The 21,788-nt window shown below is 36.8% G+C and overlaps 1 protein-coding gene across 4 annotated transcripts; it reads right to left on the bottom strand.

Annotated features, from left to right (window-relative positions):
* Positions 1–2,012: 2,012 nt before the first annotated feature.
* LOC107766293 (sodium/hydrogen exchanger 8-like) lies at positions 2,013–19,299 on the bottom strand. Of its 4 annotated transcripts, none has more exons than XM_075245971.1 (22): positions 19,038–19,299; positions 18,381–18,431; positions 18,158–18,249; positions 17,351–17,428; positions 17,127–17,284; positions 16,816–16,917; positions 16,620–16,737; positions 16,057–16,109; positions 15,906–15,968; positions 11,067–11,111; positions 10,101–10,156; positions 8,056–8,240; positions 7,161–7,208; positions 6,888–6,995; positions 5,894–6,116; positions 4,831–5,127; positions 4,471–4,568; positions 4,140–4,271; positions 3,825–4,043; positions 3,508–3,714; positions 2,926–3,193; positions 2,013–2,326 (listed from the first exon to the last, which is right to left on the bottom strand). In XM_075245971.1, the coding sequence occupies exons 1-22, from the start codon at positions 19,240–19,242 to the stop codon at positions 2,247–2,249; spliced, it is 2,886 nt and encodes a 961-aa protein (XP_075102072.1). In that variant the 5' UTR covers positions 19,243–19,299; the 3' UTR covers positions 2,013–2,246. The 4 variants fall into 4 exon arrangements, with proteins under 4 accessions (XP_075102072.1, XP_075102073.1, XP_075102074.1 ...); XM_075245972.1 differs by having other exon boundaries at positions 3,825–3,911; positions 19,038–19,287; XM_075245973.1 differs by lacking the exon at positions 19,038–19,299 and adding an exon at positions 18,753–18,868.
* Between the last annotated feature and the right edge of the window lie 2,489 nt (positions 19,300–21,788).

Genomic DNA, 21,788 nt, shown 5'->3' with positions numbered 1-21,788 from the left:
TAATAATATTACTTAATAAGTAAAAAAGGAAAGTATTAAATAAAAAGACAGAAATCGGAGGGAATTAGACAACAACGAGAATACTAATAATTGAAATAGGAATATGCATGAACATTTTGACTTGTCTGTATCCATTCCTTTTCGGCTTTTGGTATTGATTCTTCCTTAACTTATTCAAGTGCCCCACCAACTAAAAGTTCTTTCCAATTTAGAAAGGCCCACAACAACAAGTTGTTTCGGTTGTCTCTTGCTGCTGAGATATTATTATTAACTAACTAATACTTGAAAGGAGAGCCCTGCAGCAACATGTCAAGGATTTGAGCGGTGGAATATGCTTGGTAGGCTGCCTACATCACACTCCCTTGGGGTGCAGTTTTCCCCGGACCTTGCGTAAACGCGAAATGCTTCGTGCACCAAGCTGTCCTTTAATACTCATAAGACAAGATAGGAACAAGACGTACACACGATTTTCCAAGAGGTGTCAATATTTGAAAAAGTGAACAAATGAATAATTTACTATAGTAATAAGCGGATCATTTTCTATATGTATGCGTAATATTTTAACGAAGCAGTGTCCCATGAGACAATGTATATTCGTCCTGCATAGGACTTGTACAGCCTTGTTACATAGAATCCTGTTTTGTGTGCTAAGGTTGGTGCATGGTGATCCCCTCTACCCCTCCATGATTTCGAGAATATTGGATTATTTGTTTGAAAACTTACATTTTAAGATGCACAATGGATATATAGCAAACTTCATTTGTAGCCATGGAAAAACTAATGACAATAGGCAGAGGCGGATTCAAGATTTAAATTCTATGGATTCAATTTTAAAATTTTTAGCATTGAACCCATTAAATTTTTAAAGTTATGGGTTCAAATCTACTATTTTTGTAATTTTAATAAATTTTTACTCCGCGTCGAAAGTTATGAGTTCAGTTAAACCCGTAGGTAATACATTACATCCGCCTTAAAGGGCTAGCCCAAAACCACTGCCACTCTTCCCCCTTCAAATTTCAAACTTTTCAACATTGTAACCTACTTTAATTCATACTTTCCCCTTACCCTGCCGCCTACTTAGAGAAATTCGAAGTAAATTGTTTGGGCATTTTCAGACATCCCCTTTTGCCGCCTACTTAGAGAAATTCGAAGTAAATTGTTTGGGCATTTTCAGACATCCCCTTTCGTTTTACAGTTCCGTTAGCTACCAGTATTAATTTAAAAATGAGTTTTCTTCCCACTTGGCACTTGAAAGCTACTCCTATCTTGTTTTTATTTTTATCGCTACTTACTTGTTCACTTTCGTAAATTGGAGTTCACAAAATTGTGGAGAACTTTTCATTACGGAGCAATGACGAGTTCCTTTAATGTGATTATGATATTTCAAATAATCCTGTGTTAGGCTTTTTGGTTCAGCAATTTTTTCAAAAATGAAAATATGACCTTTTTTATTTGCTTGTCTTGAATTTTGATGGATCTGCTATATACTCACATCTGAAAGGTGTTGATTCTACCAGTCATGTGACAAACTTGACCTTACTGACTACCAGCAAAAGCTTTTCAACATGGATTTTTTTACAAGAGAAAATGGTCAAATTTATCCTAGAACTATGCAAAGTGATATCAGATTTTGCTCTGAAAATCGAATAACAAAAATAGTAACGCATTTAAATTAAGTTTGGAATAACAAGTCTATTGTATATAAATTGTATAGTAATAGTCTATTTTGTATAATTTTTGTATAGTGACAGTCTATTTTGTATATATTTTGTAAGAGTGGCAGTGAATTTTTTAAGTGTCACTATACAAAAATATACAAAATAGACTGTCACTATACAAAAGATATACAAAATAGACTGTCACTATACAAAATAAATATTTCGAGCTACTAGATGTAATATGTTTGGGCCGGAGGGCCATTTCGTGTAAATGGAGAAAGAGGAGCTACGGAGGCTAGTTTTCTCAATAAATGTTGCAAGTGCAGACACTCACAGATTCAAGCAGCGTAAATTGCACTGACACAAAAAATAGAACGGGCTTACATTCTTAGCCACAGAAAGGAAATGAAACCAAGTAGTAATATTTACAGTTTTTCATGATCGAAAAGTGAAGGTCTTAGAATGACACCAAGTACGCTCTAGAATGAAAAGCTGCGACCAACTAATCGAAGTAATTCAATGTTAAACATTATGTTATCTCCTCGGCTTACCATTTTTCGCTTCCAAAAGTTTTGGATGGCCAACTTCTTATGCTGAAATGTTGTCTACACGAACTATCCTTGCTTCTTTTACAACTTTGTACTTTGAATATGATCCAGAACTCTCACCTGCAAAAGCACCATAATTTAGGAAACAACACAAGGAGAATACTTCAAGGCAAGACACTTCCTAAATTAAAATTACTTCCCTTAGGTTCTAAGTATCACTTAAAGCAGGAAATAAGTCAAACTAACAGGAGAAGACAACCAGCGATCAGGTAAGTTTTGCAAGAGTTCAATAAGCTCAAGACAGGACAGTTCCTAATAGATCATCTCATTCATCAAATCTGCAAGTTTTTTTCTAAAAAGTTAGAGAAAATCCCAACAATCAACCATTTTTTCCCTATTTGAATAGCTCCTTTATCTTTTCATTCTTTTTCCCTTTCATTTTTATGAAGTAAGTCTTTTTTTAATGAGCATCCAGAGGATGCAGAAACAGCGCTACTTGAATATATCCATAAGACAACAAAGTCTATGAACAGCAAGGAGAAGCGAGCATGTTAATGAGGATTAAACACCTGCTTGCATCTTTGACCACATGACAAAGTCTCAACAAATAAGTAATGGACAAATTTTTCTGCTGAGTGTGGTCGACCAAACTAACGAGGAAGTCAACTTTGGTAACCACAGTTTCAAATAAGGAGACAGATTATAATGAGGAGACCTACCCATTACGTTGGCACGGGCATAAGGGACGCTTTCATTCAAAATGGAACATGGCAATATTGCTGGGCATTCAATTAGTTGCTCGGTAGTTTGATCTCTCAAGCAACCGCTTAACAGGAAGTTGATGGAATGATGAGAAGTTTCTATTATTTCTTGACTTGAGAAAGTATTCATGACCGATCTTTCATCAACAATACCTCTTACTTCTTGCATTGAGAATTTCTTGAACATATCAGGCGCCAAGAGCTTAGCAACAGCAATGGTGCACTCCTGCACATGAGATGGATTGTGAAATTCAGAAAATACTGTCCCTTGTTTACGAAGAACTTGTCAAACCAAAATAATAATTAAAAAATACCTTTTCATTAACATATATATATATATATATATATATATATATATATATATATATATATATATATATATAAATTAAAGCTTTTGATTTATAAATAGAAAGTAAAATCTTTATCTGAAGGCACTTCTGACATCAGCATTTTTTCATATATGTTCAACTTATTGTGCACTTATGCTAACATAAATGTTTGAGTTGCACATTGAGTCATGCAAAGATTGTCAAAGATCACCTTCCATAACAATTCTTCCACTCCATTGCCCTGGGCCAGTAGTGAAATGATTGACTCCAGCTTAATTTTGATGCAGAGAGCCACAGAATTTGTCACCATATCACACAAATATGGCTTTCCGACAAGAGCCTCATATAGACCTAAAATACTTCCTCGAGCATATGTTGAATCCACAGGACAATGAAAAGGAAACGGGCTCCTTTTCGACTGGAGAAGAAAGAAGGCAAGCTTTTTCAATGATCAAACAAAGATACAATAATGCTAGCTATCTGGAAATATAGTTACTTGAATAGATTCCTTATGCTGCCTTTACTTACCGTAACTGATCCATTTCCTATCAGCCAGACACTCGTCAGCTTGGAACCCTTCGTGTAGAGTGTACAACCTGGTGTCTTCAATATGACCTTCGAGGAGCGTTCCAGATCATATCGAATAGCAGGAGAAAGGTTTAAAAACAAAGGATGGATACTTATGACATCTCCTAGCTTTGGGAATCTTACTGAAGGAGGACTTCTCGAGAGCTTTTCAAGGTCATTCTAGTTTGGAGTTGAAAAACATGTATACATACAACAATAAGCATACAACAAAAAATAATGCTACGGCGCTGGAAATTTCACATGCAATACAGTTACCTGAAGCAAATCATGTATATGCAGCACAACTTTCTCAGTTAAAATCCCTTCTTTCTCCATATCATTGAGACATTCATCCAGACACTTCAGCATTGAAAATGTAACTTGCCTTGATTCCGCTTGATGTAAGATCTAGAATGTTCAGAATTCAATGGCTTAATTCAGCTGAACTTGTGTGATAAGCTTACATAGAGTTATATTCTAGCAAATAAAAGTTAATTTAAGAAAACTGCTAAGAAAACCATGTTGCAAACTCTTGACAATCAAATGGTCAATGCGCCATTTAAACAAGAGCTTCAACGCATGATTTCACACAAAAATGTTCACAAACCTCAGGCATTGAATTCTTGACAGATTCTAGAAACTTCCTTGCTTCTAGTTCTTCGGCTTCACTTTCAGCAATAACAATTGCAGCATTTCCATTGTCACCTTTAAAATGTAGAGGGATTGTCAAATGACTTCATGAGTCAACTCCCAAAGAAAGACAAAGAAAAAAGTGGGGAAAAAAGAGCCCTTATGAACAGGAGGCACAATTCTCAAAGAGCAGGAGTTCAGAATTCAATGTTACGAAAGAAAAAGTACACATGAAAACGCATTGCTTTTAGAACCTGATTTACATATAAGATACTCCACAAGGACCGAATGCATCAGCCATATTTTCTTTTTATCTAAAGCTGGTACCCACACTTACCAGTATAGTCAAGAAGAAGCTGTCTTGCGATTCTGTGAGCATGGATAAATGCAGAGCATATATGACAACTATCCTGTAATTTCTTTAGCACAAACCACCTTGTTAGCCTCGGAGGACAAACATTTGTGAAAAATTTACAATATCCCGGAAACTTGAGGCGAGTAGAAATATAATTCCAGTCATGCAATCCCTGAGTAGCCAGATCAATTGCCTCATCCACTGATTCCATCAAAACACTGATAGTGGATTCAGTTGTCCTCCCCTCATTGAATGTTGACCAGTACGCCTCACGAGTAGCTGTAGTAGAAGAAATGCAAATAACAGAAGTAAGGCCATGAATAAACTTGTTAAGGCATTTAGAATGGAAGACAAAAGGAGAAAAGAAGAGGCCGCCTTGAATAAGGTCCACAGGGTGAATATTTAAATGAAGAATAAAAAGAAGTCACGCATACAGCTTCACACAGCTATTAAAAATTTTAAGTTGGCAAAAATTCAAGGCTACACGGATGTGTTTCGAGACATTTGGATAAGATGGAATTTCATTCTTACTCATATTAGCAAAGGAAAATAGAAGACACGAGTTTTTAATGAAATGTTACCAAGGAGGGATGCAAAGCTATGGTAAACAAGAGAGATGTCCTAGAAGCAAATTTCTGCATGATGTAAGCTCACAATATCACATACCAATCGGGTTACAGGTGTAAAAACTCGTGAAAATAATGAATGCTGACGTTCAGCTCACTAGAAAACTTCACATTGCATTCTAACTCTTCAGTTCCTTATATTCCTCGGATTTTAGAGGAGAAGAACATGCAGGTCTTTTATAGGAACAAACTGAAGATATGTCAAGGTAACTCACAAAAAGAGGACCACAGTTCATGATCAAATATGGCATCAATAATCTGTCAATCAAATAGATGAGAGAAGCAATATCTGATCTTGCAACACTTACAAAAGAAAGTAAGGGGAAAGCTGAAAGCCCAGATGAGAAATGCAGGCGCCAGACACCAGAAAGGTTGTAAAAGCAAACTATAGACCAACTAGTCCAGGCGCAGTAACTGACCTTTCAGAAAGCATACTCTCATAGTCTTCATATCATCTATATCTAGATAGCTATTGTTGGTGGTACAGGGAGGCCAAATTGTGTCTTCACAGACATCCTTTATGCATGTGGCATAACCTCCAACAGTGATCCAATCGAAAGGATTATCGCGTCCACTACAGATTCTAGAAAACTCTTCAGCCTTTCTCAATAGTTGATGTTTTGCATAATTGACCATGGTTTCCTGAAACAAATTATACTATAAGAAGGATGGCTCCCTCAACAAAAAGACCACGTCTCAAATACGAAATACAAGCAGTGGTTGAGTACACCGGGTATGTTTCCTGGTTATTCGCCACATATTTGAAGTTAACAAGGACCAGAATGACTTAGCTAATTCTATGCAGATATTTCTTTCTAGATTTACACGAAAATATTTTATCAGGAAATAGGACCAATATGAGTTCAAGCTGATGATCCTTATGCATTGAGAAGCTTACAAAGGCCATAAATAAAGTGACAATGTAATGGTTTAAAGACAAGCAGGTAACATAGCAACACTCATTTTTTTATAAGTAAAAGCAATCTTATAGAATTAAAAAAACAATCAATAAGCTGATGCTCGGATTAGTACAAATGAGGTGTAGGTTAGGCAACATTCAACTTCGGTATACACTTCATATAACTTTTGGAGAATTAAGCACAGAATTACTAAATACAGGAACTTGTATTTCAAGTTATGTAAAAATGCTCCTTTTCCCGAAACATCATTGATTCCTCTCATTCCATAACACTAAGAAGCTGATTGATAAGATTGAATATACACAAAAGGTATAGATGTCCTGCAAGTCCTAGGGCAGGTAGGATTTTCAATGAAAAGGGTACTTACTGAAATTTAACATGGTTGAGCCCTGACTAACAAGGTGAAACTACATAAAAAGACATACATGGATCACAATTTCTTGGGCAGGTAAGTTCCTCAAAACAAAGGACATAAATTACACCAGAATTTTACCTCACTTTTTGATAGAGCGTCCATACCAAAGAGACTTAGAAGTAATTGTGCAGTAGATCCATTGATAATGAGTGTCAGTAACACACTTCCACCAGTAAGGAAAACAAACTGTACGATAAGAAAGGAGTTTCAGTTACATGTCAAAGAAAGTTGATAGCTTAAGCTTCAGATGCCAAAAAACTACAAGGTAATCATGGCAATGAATCAATGACTTCCAAAAGTAGGGCATATGAACTGCAACTAAATTGCAATTGTTTGTCAATAAAAACATACCATAGCTCCAGTTTCTGCACTGAGATACTTTGGATCGCCACTAGCACTCTGGAAATTTAGAAAGAAAACCGTGTGTAAATATTATTAAGTAAAAGAAAATCTATCATCCCTCTTCCAGCGCCTACATCATAGATATGCTTCATAAAGCTTTGACACACAAGTGAAAAAAATGATAAGCTTTTTATTCAGTTATAAGTTGTACTGCTCGTACTCTAATTGCTGTAGGATATCAAATGGAAGCTATCTTCTCCATAGATAGCGAATTTACCTACTTAGTCTGTCGCTTGAAATCAAACTGGTGGGCTGATTAGCAACGAAGTGGAAATAAAGAACTACTGAAGTTGAATGAGAGCGCTCAAAGTGTTATGAGCTTTTGACAAGTACTTAAATTATAAAGACTAAGGAGTGCCTGATCGATGTGCAAGAAAAACTTACGCAGTTAAATTCAGGATCTAGGAAGAGAAAGCCTTCTTTTTTGGTTTGGGAGGGAGGAGGTAACCAACCAATAAAAGCAATCAAACCTAAAAGTGCATCAGTACTTAATGAAGCTCACAGGTTTTCACATTATCTCTCTTGGACTGTTTTATTTTAGCAAAAAGCTTACCAAGTACAAACTGACTTTCTTTCCTAAACTAATTACAGGCAACAAAGTTGTTACATACTTACATTTAGGATATAATACTGTTAGGTCCTACACATTATACACTTTCGTATATTAGGAGTATATTTCACACCAGTACAAAACATTCCTAGACATGCAAGTTAGATAAGTAAAAATATTTTTTTTTAGAAAAAAAGATAATACTGTATCTTCTGTGATCATTTGTATCTAAGCTTCAAGAGTAAATGATACACGAAACCATATGAATTACAAACTTAGCAGAAAACGACTTACTTTAACAGATAAGGAGAGTGCCAAACCGACAGCTCCTCTCAAACCAGACCATATGACAATGGTAGCTTCTTTCCAATTCAAACCATAACCAAAGTAGCGAAGGGCAGGGTAAAACACAAAAACAACGATGGCTCGAGATACTTGAAGAATGATGTAGATAAGAAAGATATAGCCCCAAGATCTCCCTACAATATAAATTCGTAAATATAAGAATTTTTCTTGATATCCGGGAAATTTAGTGTAGTGGAATAAAATCTAAGAAAAATTCACAAAAATTCTCCAAAGAAATAATAATAATAATATGTCAATAAGAATACATCTAAGTTGAGGGATCTCAGAAACTGGACAGGTGCTCAACAATACCCAACCTGAGGTGTGATGCATATGAGCATCAATGGGTGATTCTCTGCATCTTTACCTTTCCCCCCTTTCTTATTTCTCCTGAATACACTAAATCTTCATGTTTCTGTTAAATATAAATAGTAAATAATTGGAGACCTAAGTTTATGCACCCATTATTTTATTCCTCATTGTAAATAACTCAACAACTAATATAATTGGTGTAGAGAACCTAGCACAATAAACAGGGGTTTCCACCATATCTCTGTCATCATAAGATATCATAGCCTAGTGTTTGTTGTTTGCTAAGGTTGTCCCCAGCATTCGTTGTTGGTTGATCTGAGGCATTGCATTGGTTGCTGCCTTTATGTTTTTTTTGTACTCTTTGTTAGTTTCCATAGTCGGTTTTTGTCATTGCTGTCACATGCCTATGGCTTTATCTCCGTCTCTGGTTCTCTACTCGGTCGTTTTATCACCAGTATTAATATTTGGATCTTGGTTTGTTCTCTGGTGGAAGAAGATCACACTATTTGTTCATTATTAGTTTTCAGTGATAATTTTGAATTTTGGTTCGTACCATGGGAAGGAGAGCTCTCTATTTTGGTCTGAAAGATCATCATCAGTGACTGATCTTAATCTGGATTTTTATTTTTTAGCATTCTGATCTATGGAAGTTAGCTATTAATCCATCTTTGGCTTGTGACATTATCTTTGTGTCTGGTTCCTTTCCATCTTGAGCTTTATATTTATGAAGTTGCAACTGCACTTAGTAATTGGCCTTTGGTCAGCACTTTTCTTTGATACTGGAATGTTCCACCTTTTGGTCTGGTCTGTTTGTTATGCTAATACTTTTTGGACTGCCAATCTGCTAATTCATCCATTTCCGTTATGTTTCATTTGCTTTATCTTTTCCGAGGTCAGTTCTCTCACAGACCATACTCTTGGTGCTGATCTGTGGTTCTGGCAATTTGTTACTTGGTCAGCACCTCGAAGCTTCAGTTAAGCTGGGTTTGTTTCTAGCCTTTGTTTGGTCAGTTTGAAGCTGGTTGTCAATTGAGACTGGTTCAATTAAGATCCTAGTGAAGTTTAGATGAATTTGTTCATATGTTAGCAGTTAGTTCGTCGGTCAACCTAGGAAGCTAGGTACTGATTTTGTTCCCCGTTGCCTTAGGGATTTGAACTATTGACATTTATTGAATTCTATTCAATTGAAACATGTCTGGTAATTTCAATAGAAAAATGTGCTCCAATATACTCATCTCCTAGAGCATCCAGTGACAAACATTTCAACTTGCTGCTTATCTTGCTGTCTCCCTACAGCTTCATCAATCAGTGGCTTTCTCAGGATTTCCTCCTGATTGGGTCCTAGATTTTTTACTCAGGTGCATCTGGTCACATGTCAGACAACCAAGGCTATTGTACCACTTTTATACTCCTAGTTCTTTACAATCCAAGTCTCAGCACTTCCTAAGGTGCCAACTACTTGTGTTGTTGCTGCATCCATACAGCAGATGCATTGATTCTCAAAAAAAAAGATTTAAGAAAATGACTCTGAGACTTTTAGTTACTCAATTGGGTGGAAAATCAGGTTGCCCAACTTATTGTGCTGTACAGCATGTACCACACACTTCAAGTAATAGGAAAACAGTTATTATCCATCTACACAAAGTGAAGTATCACATAATAAATAAAGGGTGAAGAACTACCTGTATTGTCGTCGAAATTTCTGATACTGAAGATGCTTTGAGCTATGATAACTCCGCTGCAAAAAGTCAGTGTTTGTAAGCAACATCATTGATTCAATAACAATAAAGGAGGATAATAGCCAACCATGCACCAAGGGGTCCTTCAGTTACGCTCAGAACAGGAAGTGGATTAACAACACTATCTAATAGATATAAATATATGGAAAACGGGGCAATACAACTTCGTGAGAAAGAACAGAACAATTACAATTGCAATAAGATATATTTCTTTGATTGGAGATAGAACAGGACTAGAGAAATCTCCTTAAAGATTATTTTGTAATTGTCTAGTATGTGTAGACTCTTCCATAAAGTAACAATTCTACAGCATACGGGCAACGAGGAAGAAGAAAACTATAGCAAGGAAGGACTTTGAATGAAACATGTCTAACCCTATCAAAAGAAGAAAAGGGTTGAGAAATAGATTTGACTCGTGTTCAGATATAAGAAAAGCTTTACTCAAATGCCTACAAAGGAGTAAGTACATATTCAGATATTCTAACTTCGAGTTAGTACAACATCAATAGAACATAAGAAAGTGATAAAGTGGGACATCTCAGACCAACCAAATCATCGCAAATGAACGAAAGCAAATAAGAGCGCCATAATAACAGATTCAGGAGAACAGTAACTTCGCATAAAAGGCAGCTGGTGGAAGAAATTGAAAGAAAATAATGAACCTCTCAGACGCAAAAGCGCAATTAGAAATAGGCAGGATACTCTAAATAAGCTTTTCCATAGCGAAAAACTTACGTCCAAATCAAAAGTAAGTACTAATAATACTTCAACTGCTACTAAATAAGAAGACCAAGATGGTCACAATGTCATCATAACAAAAATGTACCATAGAAATGGAACAAAATGATATTAAGACAAAAGGAAAAGAAACAACATTAGTTTGTATAATAGACTGTTAACAAGTCTAACCTCAAGATGAATATTAAAGTATTCGCAATGTAGGCAATCATTTCCCTGCGAAAAAAGTTGGTGAGAAAAAGTTAGTGTGAAAAATAGTTCAAGCCATCTCCAGTCCAACCGCCTCCCATTCCCCTCTCAGAGTAAAGCAGTAAAAGAAAATGGAGCCAAAACAAAATGATGACAGAGTTCATATCTTTGGTTATGGTTTTGAACAATAAGCAAACTATTAAGAACCAAATCATCTAAACATGATGTTTTAGGCAGTCCTATAACAAAAATACAGATAACAGACAGGACGAGAGCGACAATGCACTAAAGATCCTAAAAGCACAGAGCGGGAGCACCAATGCTGGAAGAAGTCACAAAAGACAGTTTCAAAAACCTGTAGCGCATTGTTTAGGAAAGCCAAAGAGTTCATGAAGAGAGTAGTTGTGGGAATGGTACGGTAGGGTTGTTGTAGCAGTAGCAGTAGCAGCAACAGCATTTAGTACTGGCAGTAGCACTAGTACTAAGTAGCAGAAGAAGCATACTAAGCATAGTGATAGTAAGAGAGTAATGTATCAGCAGTAGAAGTGGAATGGCAGCAGTTACAATGTATAAATTTTGGCTCGTCTGTAGTTAGAAACACTTCAAAACAAAGATGACATACATTAGTTAGCAACACTAGAAATAAAGAAATACTTCTTGTGTCTCATTTTATATGACACATTTTCCTTTTCAGTTTGTTCCAAGTACCATTTAATCTTAGCATCCCCAATTTACCCTTAATTTACCCGTAATGACATGACTTATTTAATCTTAGCATCCCCAAATCTTAGCGCCTATGCGCCGCATGCGGGCCTAGATGAGGAGGTTAAACAGCGTTTCTGGGAAGGGTTAGATGAGATTGTGCGCCAGGTTCCGCCTGCTGAGAAGCTATTCATAGGAGGGGATTTCAATGGTCATATTGGGTCGACCGCGGGTGGTTATGCCGAGGTGCATGGAGGCTTCGGTTTTGAGGAGAGGAACGGAGGAGGTACCTCGTTGTTGGACTTCGCTAAGGCTTTTGGGTTGGTGATTGCGAACTCTACCTTTCCGAAGAGGGAGGAGCATTTAGTTACTTTTCAAAATGCAGTGGCGAAGACTCAAATTGACTATCTCCTCCTCAGGAGGTGTGACAGAGGGTTGTGCAAGGATTGTAAGGTGATTCCAGGTGAGATACTCGCGACACAGCATGGGCTCTTGGTGATGGACGTTGGTATTATGTTGAAGAGGAGGAAAAGGTCTGCTCGAGGAAGACCGAGAATCATGTGGGGAACCTTAACTAAGGATAAAGCACAACAGCTGGAGGGGCGGTTGTCGGCTATGGAAGCTTGGAGGAGCAGTGGTGACGCGAGCACTATGTGGTCAACGACAGTAGACTGTATAAGGGAGGTTGCGAGAGAGGTGTTAGGGGTCTCGACGGGCGTCGTTGGCGGGCACAAAGGAGACTGGTGGTGGAATGAAGTGGTCCAAGGTAAAGTGGAAGTGAAAAAGGCGGCGTACCTGAAGTTAGTGGGGAGCATAGGTGAGGAGGAGAGGCGTGCGTGCATGGAGAGGTATAAGGTAGCTAGGAAGGAAGCTAAGCTGGCGGTCACAGAGGCTAAGACTGCAGCTTATGGTCATATGTACAAGGAATTGGGGGAAAAAGGCGGTGAGAAGAAGCTATTCCGGCTGGCCAAGTTGAGAGAGAGGAAGGCTCGGGATTTGGACCAAGTGAAATGCATCAAGGACGGCGATGGTAGAGTATTGATGGAAGATTCCCAGATTAAGAAGAGATGGCAGACCTACTTTCATAAACTTCTGAATGAAGAAGAGGATCGGGATATCGTGCTAGGTGAATTGGAGCATTCCGAGAGTCACCGCGACTTTGGGTACTGCAGGCGCATCAAGGTTGAGGAGGTCATGGGAGCTATGAGTAAGATGAGTAGGGGTAGGGCGACAGGGCCTGACGAGATTCCGGTGGAATTTTGGAAGTGTGTGGGGAGAGCCGATTTGGAGTGGTTGACTAGCTTGTTTAATATTATATTTAATAGGAAGAGGATGCCGGATGAGTGGAGGTGGAGTACGGTGGTTCCATTGTATAAGAACAAAGGTGATATCTAGAGTTGTAACAATTATAGGGGTATCAAATTACTGAGTCATACCATGAAAGTGTGGGAGAGGGTGGTTGAAGCGAGGGTGAGGATGTCGGTGTCTGTTTCCGACAGCCAGTTCGGGTTCATGCCGGGTCGTTCTACTATAGAAGCTATACACCTTGTTAGGCGATTGGTGTAACAGTACAGAGATAGGAAGAAGGACCTGCACATGGTTTTTATTGACCTCGAGAAAGCATATGACAAGGTTCCTAGAGAAGTTCTCTAGAGATGCTTGGAGGCAAAAGGTGTGTCGGTTCCTTACACTATAGTGATTAAGGACATGTATGATGGGGCTAAGACTCGGGTAAGGACAGTAGGAGGCGACTCTGAGCATTTTTCGGCTGTTATGGGGTTACACCTCCGTTCTTATTCGCCCTGGTGATGGACGCATATTCAAGGGGAGGTGCCATGGTGCATGCTATTCGCCGATGGCATAGTTTTGATTGATGAAACGTGAGCCGGTGTTAACGAGAGGCTGGAGGGTTGGAGACAGGCTCTTGAGTCTAAGGGTTTCAAGCTGAGCAGAACGAAGACGGAATACCTGGAGTGTAAGTTCAGCGCAGAGCCGGGGGAAGTGGGCGTGGATGTGAGGCTTGACTCACAGGTCATCCCAAGTAGAGGCAACTTCAAGTACCTTGGGTCGGTTATCCGGGGGGAGGGGGGAGAGATCGACGAGGATGTCGCACACCATATAGGGGTAGGATGGATGAAGTGGAGGTTAGCATCTGGAATCCTGTGTGACAAGAGTGTGCCACCGATACTCAAAGGTAAGTTCTATAAAGCGGTGGTTAGACCGGCCATGATGTACGGGGCTGAGTGTTGGCCTGTTAAGAACTCACATATCCAGAAGATGAAAGTAGCAGAAATGAGGATGTTGTGGTGGATGTGCGGGCACACTAGGATGGATAAGATTAGGAATGATGATATTCGGGAGAAGGTGTGTGTGGCTCCAATTGATGACAAGATGCGGGAAGGCTCAGATGGTTCATGCATGTACAAAGGAGGAGCCCAGATGCTCCGATAAGGAGGTGTGAGCGGCTGATTGTGGAGGGCACGAGAAGAGGTAGAGGGCGACCGAAAAAGTATTGGGGAGAGGTGATCAGGCAGGACATGGCGAGGCTTCAGATTTTCGAGGATATGGCACTTGATAGGAAGATGTGGAGGTCGAGTATTAGGGTTGTAGGCTAGGAGGTAGTTGAGTCTTGCCTTACTTCGTACCGTTGCGAGACTAGTATGGTAGGGTTTTTGTCTAAGCTAGCTAGTGGCAATGTCGTGTCTTACTATTTTGCGTTTCAGTGCCGGACCTATTTACTAGCTATCGCTTTTGCTTTGTATCTTTCTTCTGGATTTCATGTTGTTCCTATTTTTCCTATGATTTTTGTGGTGATACTGATATTATCTCCTTTTGTCTTTTTGTCCTATTGAGCCGAGGGTCTTCGGAAACAGCCTCTCTACCTCTTCGGGGTAGGGGTAAGATCTGCGTACACACTACCCTCCCCAGACCCCACTAGTGGGATTTCACTGGGTTCTTGTTATTGTTGTACTTGATGCAAAAATTCATTATCTTATAAGGAAAGAGAAAATGAAAAGACATGTGGAACTCTCACCACCACTTATTTAAAAGGATAATTCAGTACTTTGCATATACTTGACAAACATGTAGAGAGTCTTCGTTTATTTCTTAAAGTTTGTGCCCAATAAAACGCCTTCACATAAGATGGGATAGGAGGGAGTGCTTATTACTCCCTCAGTTTCATTTAGCAGAAAAGCCTATATTTAGACGTGTTTAAATTGTGACAGAGAAAGTCAGCTCACACCATCCTACCTTTTTCCTGACATGCTCAAACCCCTTGAACTTGAGCACCAGCAATTTACCTCCTAGAATGTTTTTAGTTATCACCATAAAAGGCCATAGGAAAGTTAAATTTCACCAATGAACCTGGATAAGTGCCATTTTACATAGTCTTTTTTCTATTTTCAATAGACTTTCTTCACACCCTCACTAATGGAGCTCCGTATTAATCACAAAAGGGTATACATTTAAATATTAAACATTGTTGAAGTGTGGGACAATCTCATCTAATAGTTTAAACTGCTATAAAGAGCACTCTTTTTAATTACTTAATTATGCCTTCATCACGCCCCCTCATGTGCAGGCCCGATCCTTTGTCATCGGCCACTTGCAGATTCTGTTTCTGGTAATGCATGCCAGTGAGACTGAACTCAGGACCTTTAGAAAAATGGATTTTGGATCTAACTCAACACCAAAGCTAGCTCACGAGGACAGGGATTGCACAAAGACCATATAAGGAAACAACACTCCATTTGTATCAGCACCCTCTCTGCACATCTGAGCTTGGATAATCTAACATGGATCAACCAAAAATTGAGATGGGTCTGGCTCTGATCCAGTGTAAAGGTTATAGACCTTAGGTTTGACTATGAACCTTCCCTTTTAGCTTAAAACCATATGTACTCCAACCTTTTGATTTTGACAAAATATTCCCCTAGATACATCTGTTAACTATGCCTTCACATAGAAGACATCATACGTAACACTATCTCAACAAAAGAGAGCCACAGCTAGGTATTGGCAATGCTTGAATCTGCACAATAATGATCACACTATACTTTGGTTTGTTACATAAATCTATATTCAGCTAACATGATATTACAATGGGAAGAAACATACCAAAACTCATGCAAGCTCTGCTTTCCACCAGCTGTATGGGTATCCTTTGACATTGCGAAAACCCTATCCATAAGTTTCAGTATCAGAGACTGAAACACGCTTTACTGCTGAAACGTCTGAATGTGAAAGAGGAGTGAAGTACAGAACTTACATCCCAAGTGCTACAAGAGTCAAGATACCAGAAGCTTCAGCTTGCTCTTGAGCCTATAAGCAATAATAAGGCATTAAAGATCCAGTTAAGGTCAGTAAGGATGGCATTGAAACAAACACATAGGACTTCAATGGAGCTAGCAAGAAGCTAAGGCAAAAGCAGTCATACAACATAGTACAGTGTCTGCTTGAATTAGCAAGTAAACAAGTTTTGGAATTTGTCAGCCTTTCTAGTATAGAGTAGTAGCGAAGATGTTTCTACTACTGAAAAGATTTGATGACACCATTTACGTGGTAAATTTACCAAAATATGTAGAATGAAGCAGGACAAAGATCTTAGATTACTGAAGATGTCATCACATATGAACTTGGATCACTTTTTTTAACTCTTGAATCACTTAAATCAAGTATGTCAAAATGTTATCACCGAAATATGATCATTATCATGCATGCATAAATGTTGTCAGAAAATATGATGATTCTACAAGGTCGCGCTTCGGAATCGTATGTCAAAGAATTGAATGCATGTGTATAAAAAATGATCTAAATCAGGACGGAACATACTGTGTAGTAAGCAATGTAGCTCACGGTAAGAGCCAATGAAAAGTCTATCAATGTATCATTGTATACAAACCGAAGCCAGAAAAGAGATGCCATTCCAAACACAAGTCCGATGATGACACTGTAACAATAAAAGATCTAGTTAAGTTCACCCAAAACAATACAAAAAGTTATCAGCCAACCAGATAATGATCCTTACGCTCCAAGTGAGCCTTGTGCAAGATATTCCAGCACTGCAACCCAGCCAAAGCTTTTCCCAAGAACCATTCGATAGAAAAGCTGGTAAACCACAATAGCTGCCCTGGCAACATGGTCAGAGGAAGAGAGGTGAACAATAAGAATCAGTGTATACAAAAGAGGAAGATAAACTGCAAGACAGAATAAGGGGCTGATGGCACTTTTATGTGGAAAAATTGGCCATCCAAAAATGTGGACATGAATATGAAATTATAGGGAAAACCAAGAGGATTTTCCCGAAGAAATGAAAGGAAAATGGATTTATGTTTATACCCATCATTCATCATAGATTCTCCTTCAACAATTGTGCTCAACTTTTTACTAGCTCCCAGATCTTTAAGCAGCGCGACAACAGCCACAGGATCAGTAGCACTAAGAATTGCCCCCAACAATAATGATGTTTTCCAATTCCAGTCATATGGAAAAGCAAGCTGCAGAAACATATGAATGTTTGAGCAAGTACGAAACCACTTCCAGAAAACAGTGTTTCCTTATACCTTCACAGCAGCACCGATCAGAACAGTTGAAATCAGTACACCAGGACCAGCAAGCAAAAGCATTTGTGCCATACATTTCTGTCAAAGCCAGCTAAAGAAATGAACAGACATATTCCATTAACTCATAAAAACTGACAAATGGCATACATAATTATTTAAAGCATACATTCAGGCTATCAAAGTAAGAGCTACCTGCTTTCCTTAAGATGAAAGGCGTCATTATTTCAGCATATCTTTACATATATCTGCTTTTTTTTCTTAACTATGAAACAAGACCATGCTATTGATGTTATAAACTTATGTAGCAGTCCAATTGTAAGAAGATATAACGTTCTCAATCATCTTGCAGATGAGGGATTCAGTCCCCTATATATTTATGAGCTTTGATCAGAATTAATAACTATTTAGCCACACTACCCCATTTCACCAAGAACTCTCGTTTATCTTCCTTTTTTCTTGTCTTTTTTTTCTTGATTACGATGGTGTCTGGGCCAAATTGAATCCACCTCGACTATTCCACTAGAGTACCTCTATTCCCCCAACATAGGTACTTGATAACTCTACCACCAAGACTTAGTGGGAAGACACCACCAATCTTCTTTATTAACAAATATACTAGAAGCTTGTTTACACTTCTCCATGATTTCTCTCCAATATTAAGAAGAATATGGAGTCCAGTAAAAAGACAGACTACACCGAATTACTTCTGAATTCCTGGTGGTGGTATTATGACCAATAGTAAACCATCCTATACATTCAATAACTAGGCTTGAGGTTTTATAGAATAAAAACTAAGGAGAAGAGAACCTTTATTTGGTGCACCTCCATGGAGAATGCGCCTTCAAAAATCAGTATAGGGAGGAATACAGCTAATAGAAGATCAGCATCTATATCTGCACCTGTTGCAGCAATTCAATAAAGCACATACCTTTATAGGATAATGAGAGATAATCCCTAATGCAACAATTTTAAGTCAATCCTCAAAATTGATAATTTCAAGAAATTTGAGAGATAACTGAATTATACTTACATATTCGAATTCCATTCCCAAGCTTTCCCAGTGGATAATTACTCCCAAATTCTAAATTTGCAAAAGATTAAGTAAAGAAATAAATAACAAAAATATGAGAACAGCTAGATGCCACAACATTCCAGTAGGCATTCAAACAACAAGGACATTTGAGAAAAGAGAACAGATCTAAAATTTTAAAAGGTCCAGAAATGCTAGTTCATGTCCATAAGAAAATGTTACATGCCGTTGGAGCAGTAATAACAATCAGGGAAAGAATTGCACAAAGCATGCCCTCAACCACAATAACAAGACCATGAACATATTACATGTATGAAAAAATCTATGCCAACGGTTGACATAGAAGACAAGGAAAATATTAGTCAGCCACACCTTGCAAATGAGATATGGCCAATAGTAATTTCTACTTTTTGCTTTATGACCGTGGTGCTCGAACCAGCTTGTGCGAAGCTCGACTATTCCACCGGGTGCTTGCTACCTTCCACCAACATAGGTACCGTGTAACTCTATCCACTAACGCTTACAAGCAGATGGAAAGTAATCGCTTACTAGGAGTAGTACTTTTTGCCTCCGCTAGTATTTAAACTTAGAACTCATACAATTTAAATACTGTATCCGCATATGCAATACATACATACATTTATACATAAAACATACCGAGAGAGCCGAGGGCGGTGCCAATGATGAGCAAAACGACAGTGTAAGGAATAAAAGTACGGCGAAGGAGAGTTCTGCATGAAACTCCTATTAACAAACTGATTCCCGCAAATATAACTGCATCTGTTGGATTCGAATTCGACGAGCTGCTCTTCTCCCCTTCCCATAAATTGTATGGCAATGGACCTTCCTCCACACTCGCCATTAATTGCAAATTGCTGAAGAAATTAGTTAGTTTAGTTTAGTTGAGTTTCGCAATTCACAAATATATCATGCTAGGTAGTGGTTCTGTACAAATTTACCCCTGTTTTTCGATATTCTTACATTAACTGCCATCACACAATAAAGGGAACTTTTGAGGCATTTTCAAAGCCTACTTTCTCTCCACTAATGCACAGTACAAAACTTGGGACCCACATTTTAGTGAACAATTTGAACACATATTTACCCAAGACTTTTCCATGTATGGGAAGTACAAATTTTTCGGCTCGTTTGAGCACTATTATACATTGTGTAATAACTTGCAAACTATATATCTCACGGATTAAATAAATCTCGTACAACAGATTCAAACTCAGAGGACATTGAATGGTATCGAACCCTCGTCACTCGAGTGGGACAACTCCCTCCAAACCCAACTAGGTCGTCCCTTTGGGACATATGCAAAGTACAAATTGTCATACCACTATTCCTTGAAAATTGCATCTGTTTATAAGCACATAATACAAATACTTCAATCAAATCTAAGATTTTCTAAATCAAGTATATTTGGCAGCTCATTTATCTCAAGCACAGAAATTGAAAAAAAAATGTATTTGAATTCAATTAAATATGTAAGTTTTACGCAATAGGACCTAATAGATAACTAATTGCTGAGTTTGAATAGCAAATATGTTAAATCAATAGTTAAGTTTGAAGTAGCAGAATAAATTCACTAAATAAAAAAATCTAGCAGAATAAATTCACTAAGTAAAAATAATGTAGCAGAATAAATTCACTAAATAAAAAATATAACATAATAAATTCACTAAATAAAGAATAATTTTTACATATAAATATATGCTAGGTTTAAGTTCAAATTATGTCAATAAGTTAATAATTAATATTTATATTCATCTAAAACTTTAAACATTATAAATTCATGAAAGAAACTAAATACAATATTATAACATTTTGCAATTTAAGTAGTTTGTAATGCTTTCAAATAGTAGTACAATTATTTGGGCGCCAATTCTTTCAATATGAAGGAATGTACATACCTTTTTTCTAATAAAAGTAATATCATGTAAATAAAATTTATTGTAAAATTTTACATTAATTTTACAACTTTAAAATTAGTTCTAATTTAACTTTTATGATATTATCTCTAACCTATTAACCCTTACATTGTAATGAGTTTATTTATTTTTAAATACTAACATTTAAGCTAAGTACTAATTTAGTTATTAATTTAATTTTTATTTGCTATTTACCCTAAATAATGGACTAAATCACTAGAATATATATTATGGAAAAACTCGATAATTTACACATTTTAATTTAGTTACTTCTTAAGTTGCAAGTATTATGTCTATTTGCATTACTACCGTTTGAAACTGATTTGGCTATCCTGCAAAAATAAGAAATGATGGAAACTTGTGTTAATATTCCGTCGAAAAATATTTTTTACACTCACTTATTATTTATATTTTTTTAATATCATACGCAAAATTTAAATATAATAACTATATCTAAAAAAATAGTTAAAATTATTGAATTAGAGATTGGTATATGATGTTCAATCTCGAGGAAGTTGACTCGTTAAGGATATTCAAGTAGTAGATATTCAATAGCTAAGCAGATAAATATTTTGAAATTTTTCCTTAATACTTGAGAATATTGATTAAAAATAAAAATTATTTACAGGATATATTCTATGAAAATACCAGTTAAAATATTACTATAATATTAGAATATTCTTCTTTCATAACAATTTTTATTGCAGTGTTGGGCCCGTGCGACAGTACGGGCTTTACTTCCGCTAGTATATATAGAAGCTAGATGTTCAGTACCAACAGGGTTAAAATTGAAAATAACACTCCTTATTATTACTCTTTGATTTCCTTTTTAGTATATTTCATATAAAATGACTCATTTCTAAAGTCCGTTTGGCCATAAAAAAAATCCTTTTTTCCAATTTTTTTTTCTCTTTTTTTCGAAATTAGTATTTGGCCATAAAATTTTCAGTTTTAACTTGAAGATAATTTTCAAAATTTTTTGAAAATTAAAAATTCTAAAATGCTATTTTTAAAATTTTCACTCCAGATCACTAAAAAAATTAAAAAACAACCCAAAATTATATTCATATCCAAACAAAACTCTAATTTACAAATACCATTTTTACTTGAAATTGTTTTTCACTTTTTTCGAAATTTTACAATTTTTATATCCAAAAGCCCACTAAATTTAAAAATAATTTAACTTAACTTTTTTATTTTATTACTAACCATATATATTTATAATTTTATATTTATAAATGTGAGGTGTTATGATAAACAGGGTTAAAAATTGATAATAGATCCTTACTCTTTTAGAGTGTCGTCGTATGTTTATTTTTCAGTTTATGTAACCATAATAGTTTAATTTAAACTTTTTATTTTATTTTTTTACAAACAAAAAATAAAGCAGAAATATTGTAGTACAATATAATTTAAAAGTTTTTATTTTTTCTTTAAACTTGTGCCTAATAAATCAGATATGTGGCTTTTAATT

This window comes from Nicotiana tabacum, chromosome 23, assembly GCF_000715075.1.
Source record: "Nicotiana tabacum cultivar K326 chromosome 23, ASM71507v2, whole genome shotgun sequence".
NCBI lineage: Eukaryota > Viridiplantae > Streptophyta > Magnoliopsida > Solanales > Solanaceae > Nicotiana > Nicotiana tabacum.
The sequence above is the reverse complement of the archived record's forward strand: the minus strand, read 5'-3'. Positions and strand labels throughout refer to the sequence as shown.

What these genes read in the sequence shown, in the direction of transcription:
- LOC107766293 (XM_075245971.1), bottom strand. Translation starts at nt 19,242, where the DNA reads ATGGCGAGTGTGGAGGAAGGTCCATTGCCATACAATTTATGGGAAGGG. An exon ending in GCACAAGGCTCACTTGGAGC is followed by an intron (nt 16,738 to 16,815) that starts GTAAGGATCATT and finishes TTATTGTTACAG; the next exon opens with TGTCATCATCGGACTTGTGT. An exon ending in GCTACATTGCTTACTACACA is followed by an intron (nt 16,110 to 16,619) that starts GTATGTTCCGTC and finishes TATTGCTTATAG; the next exon opens with GCTCAAGAGCAAGCTGAAGC.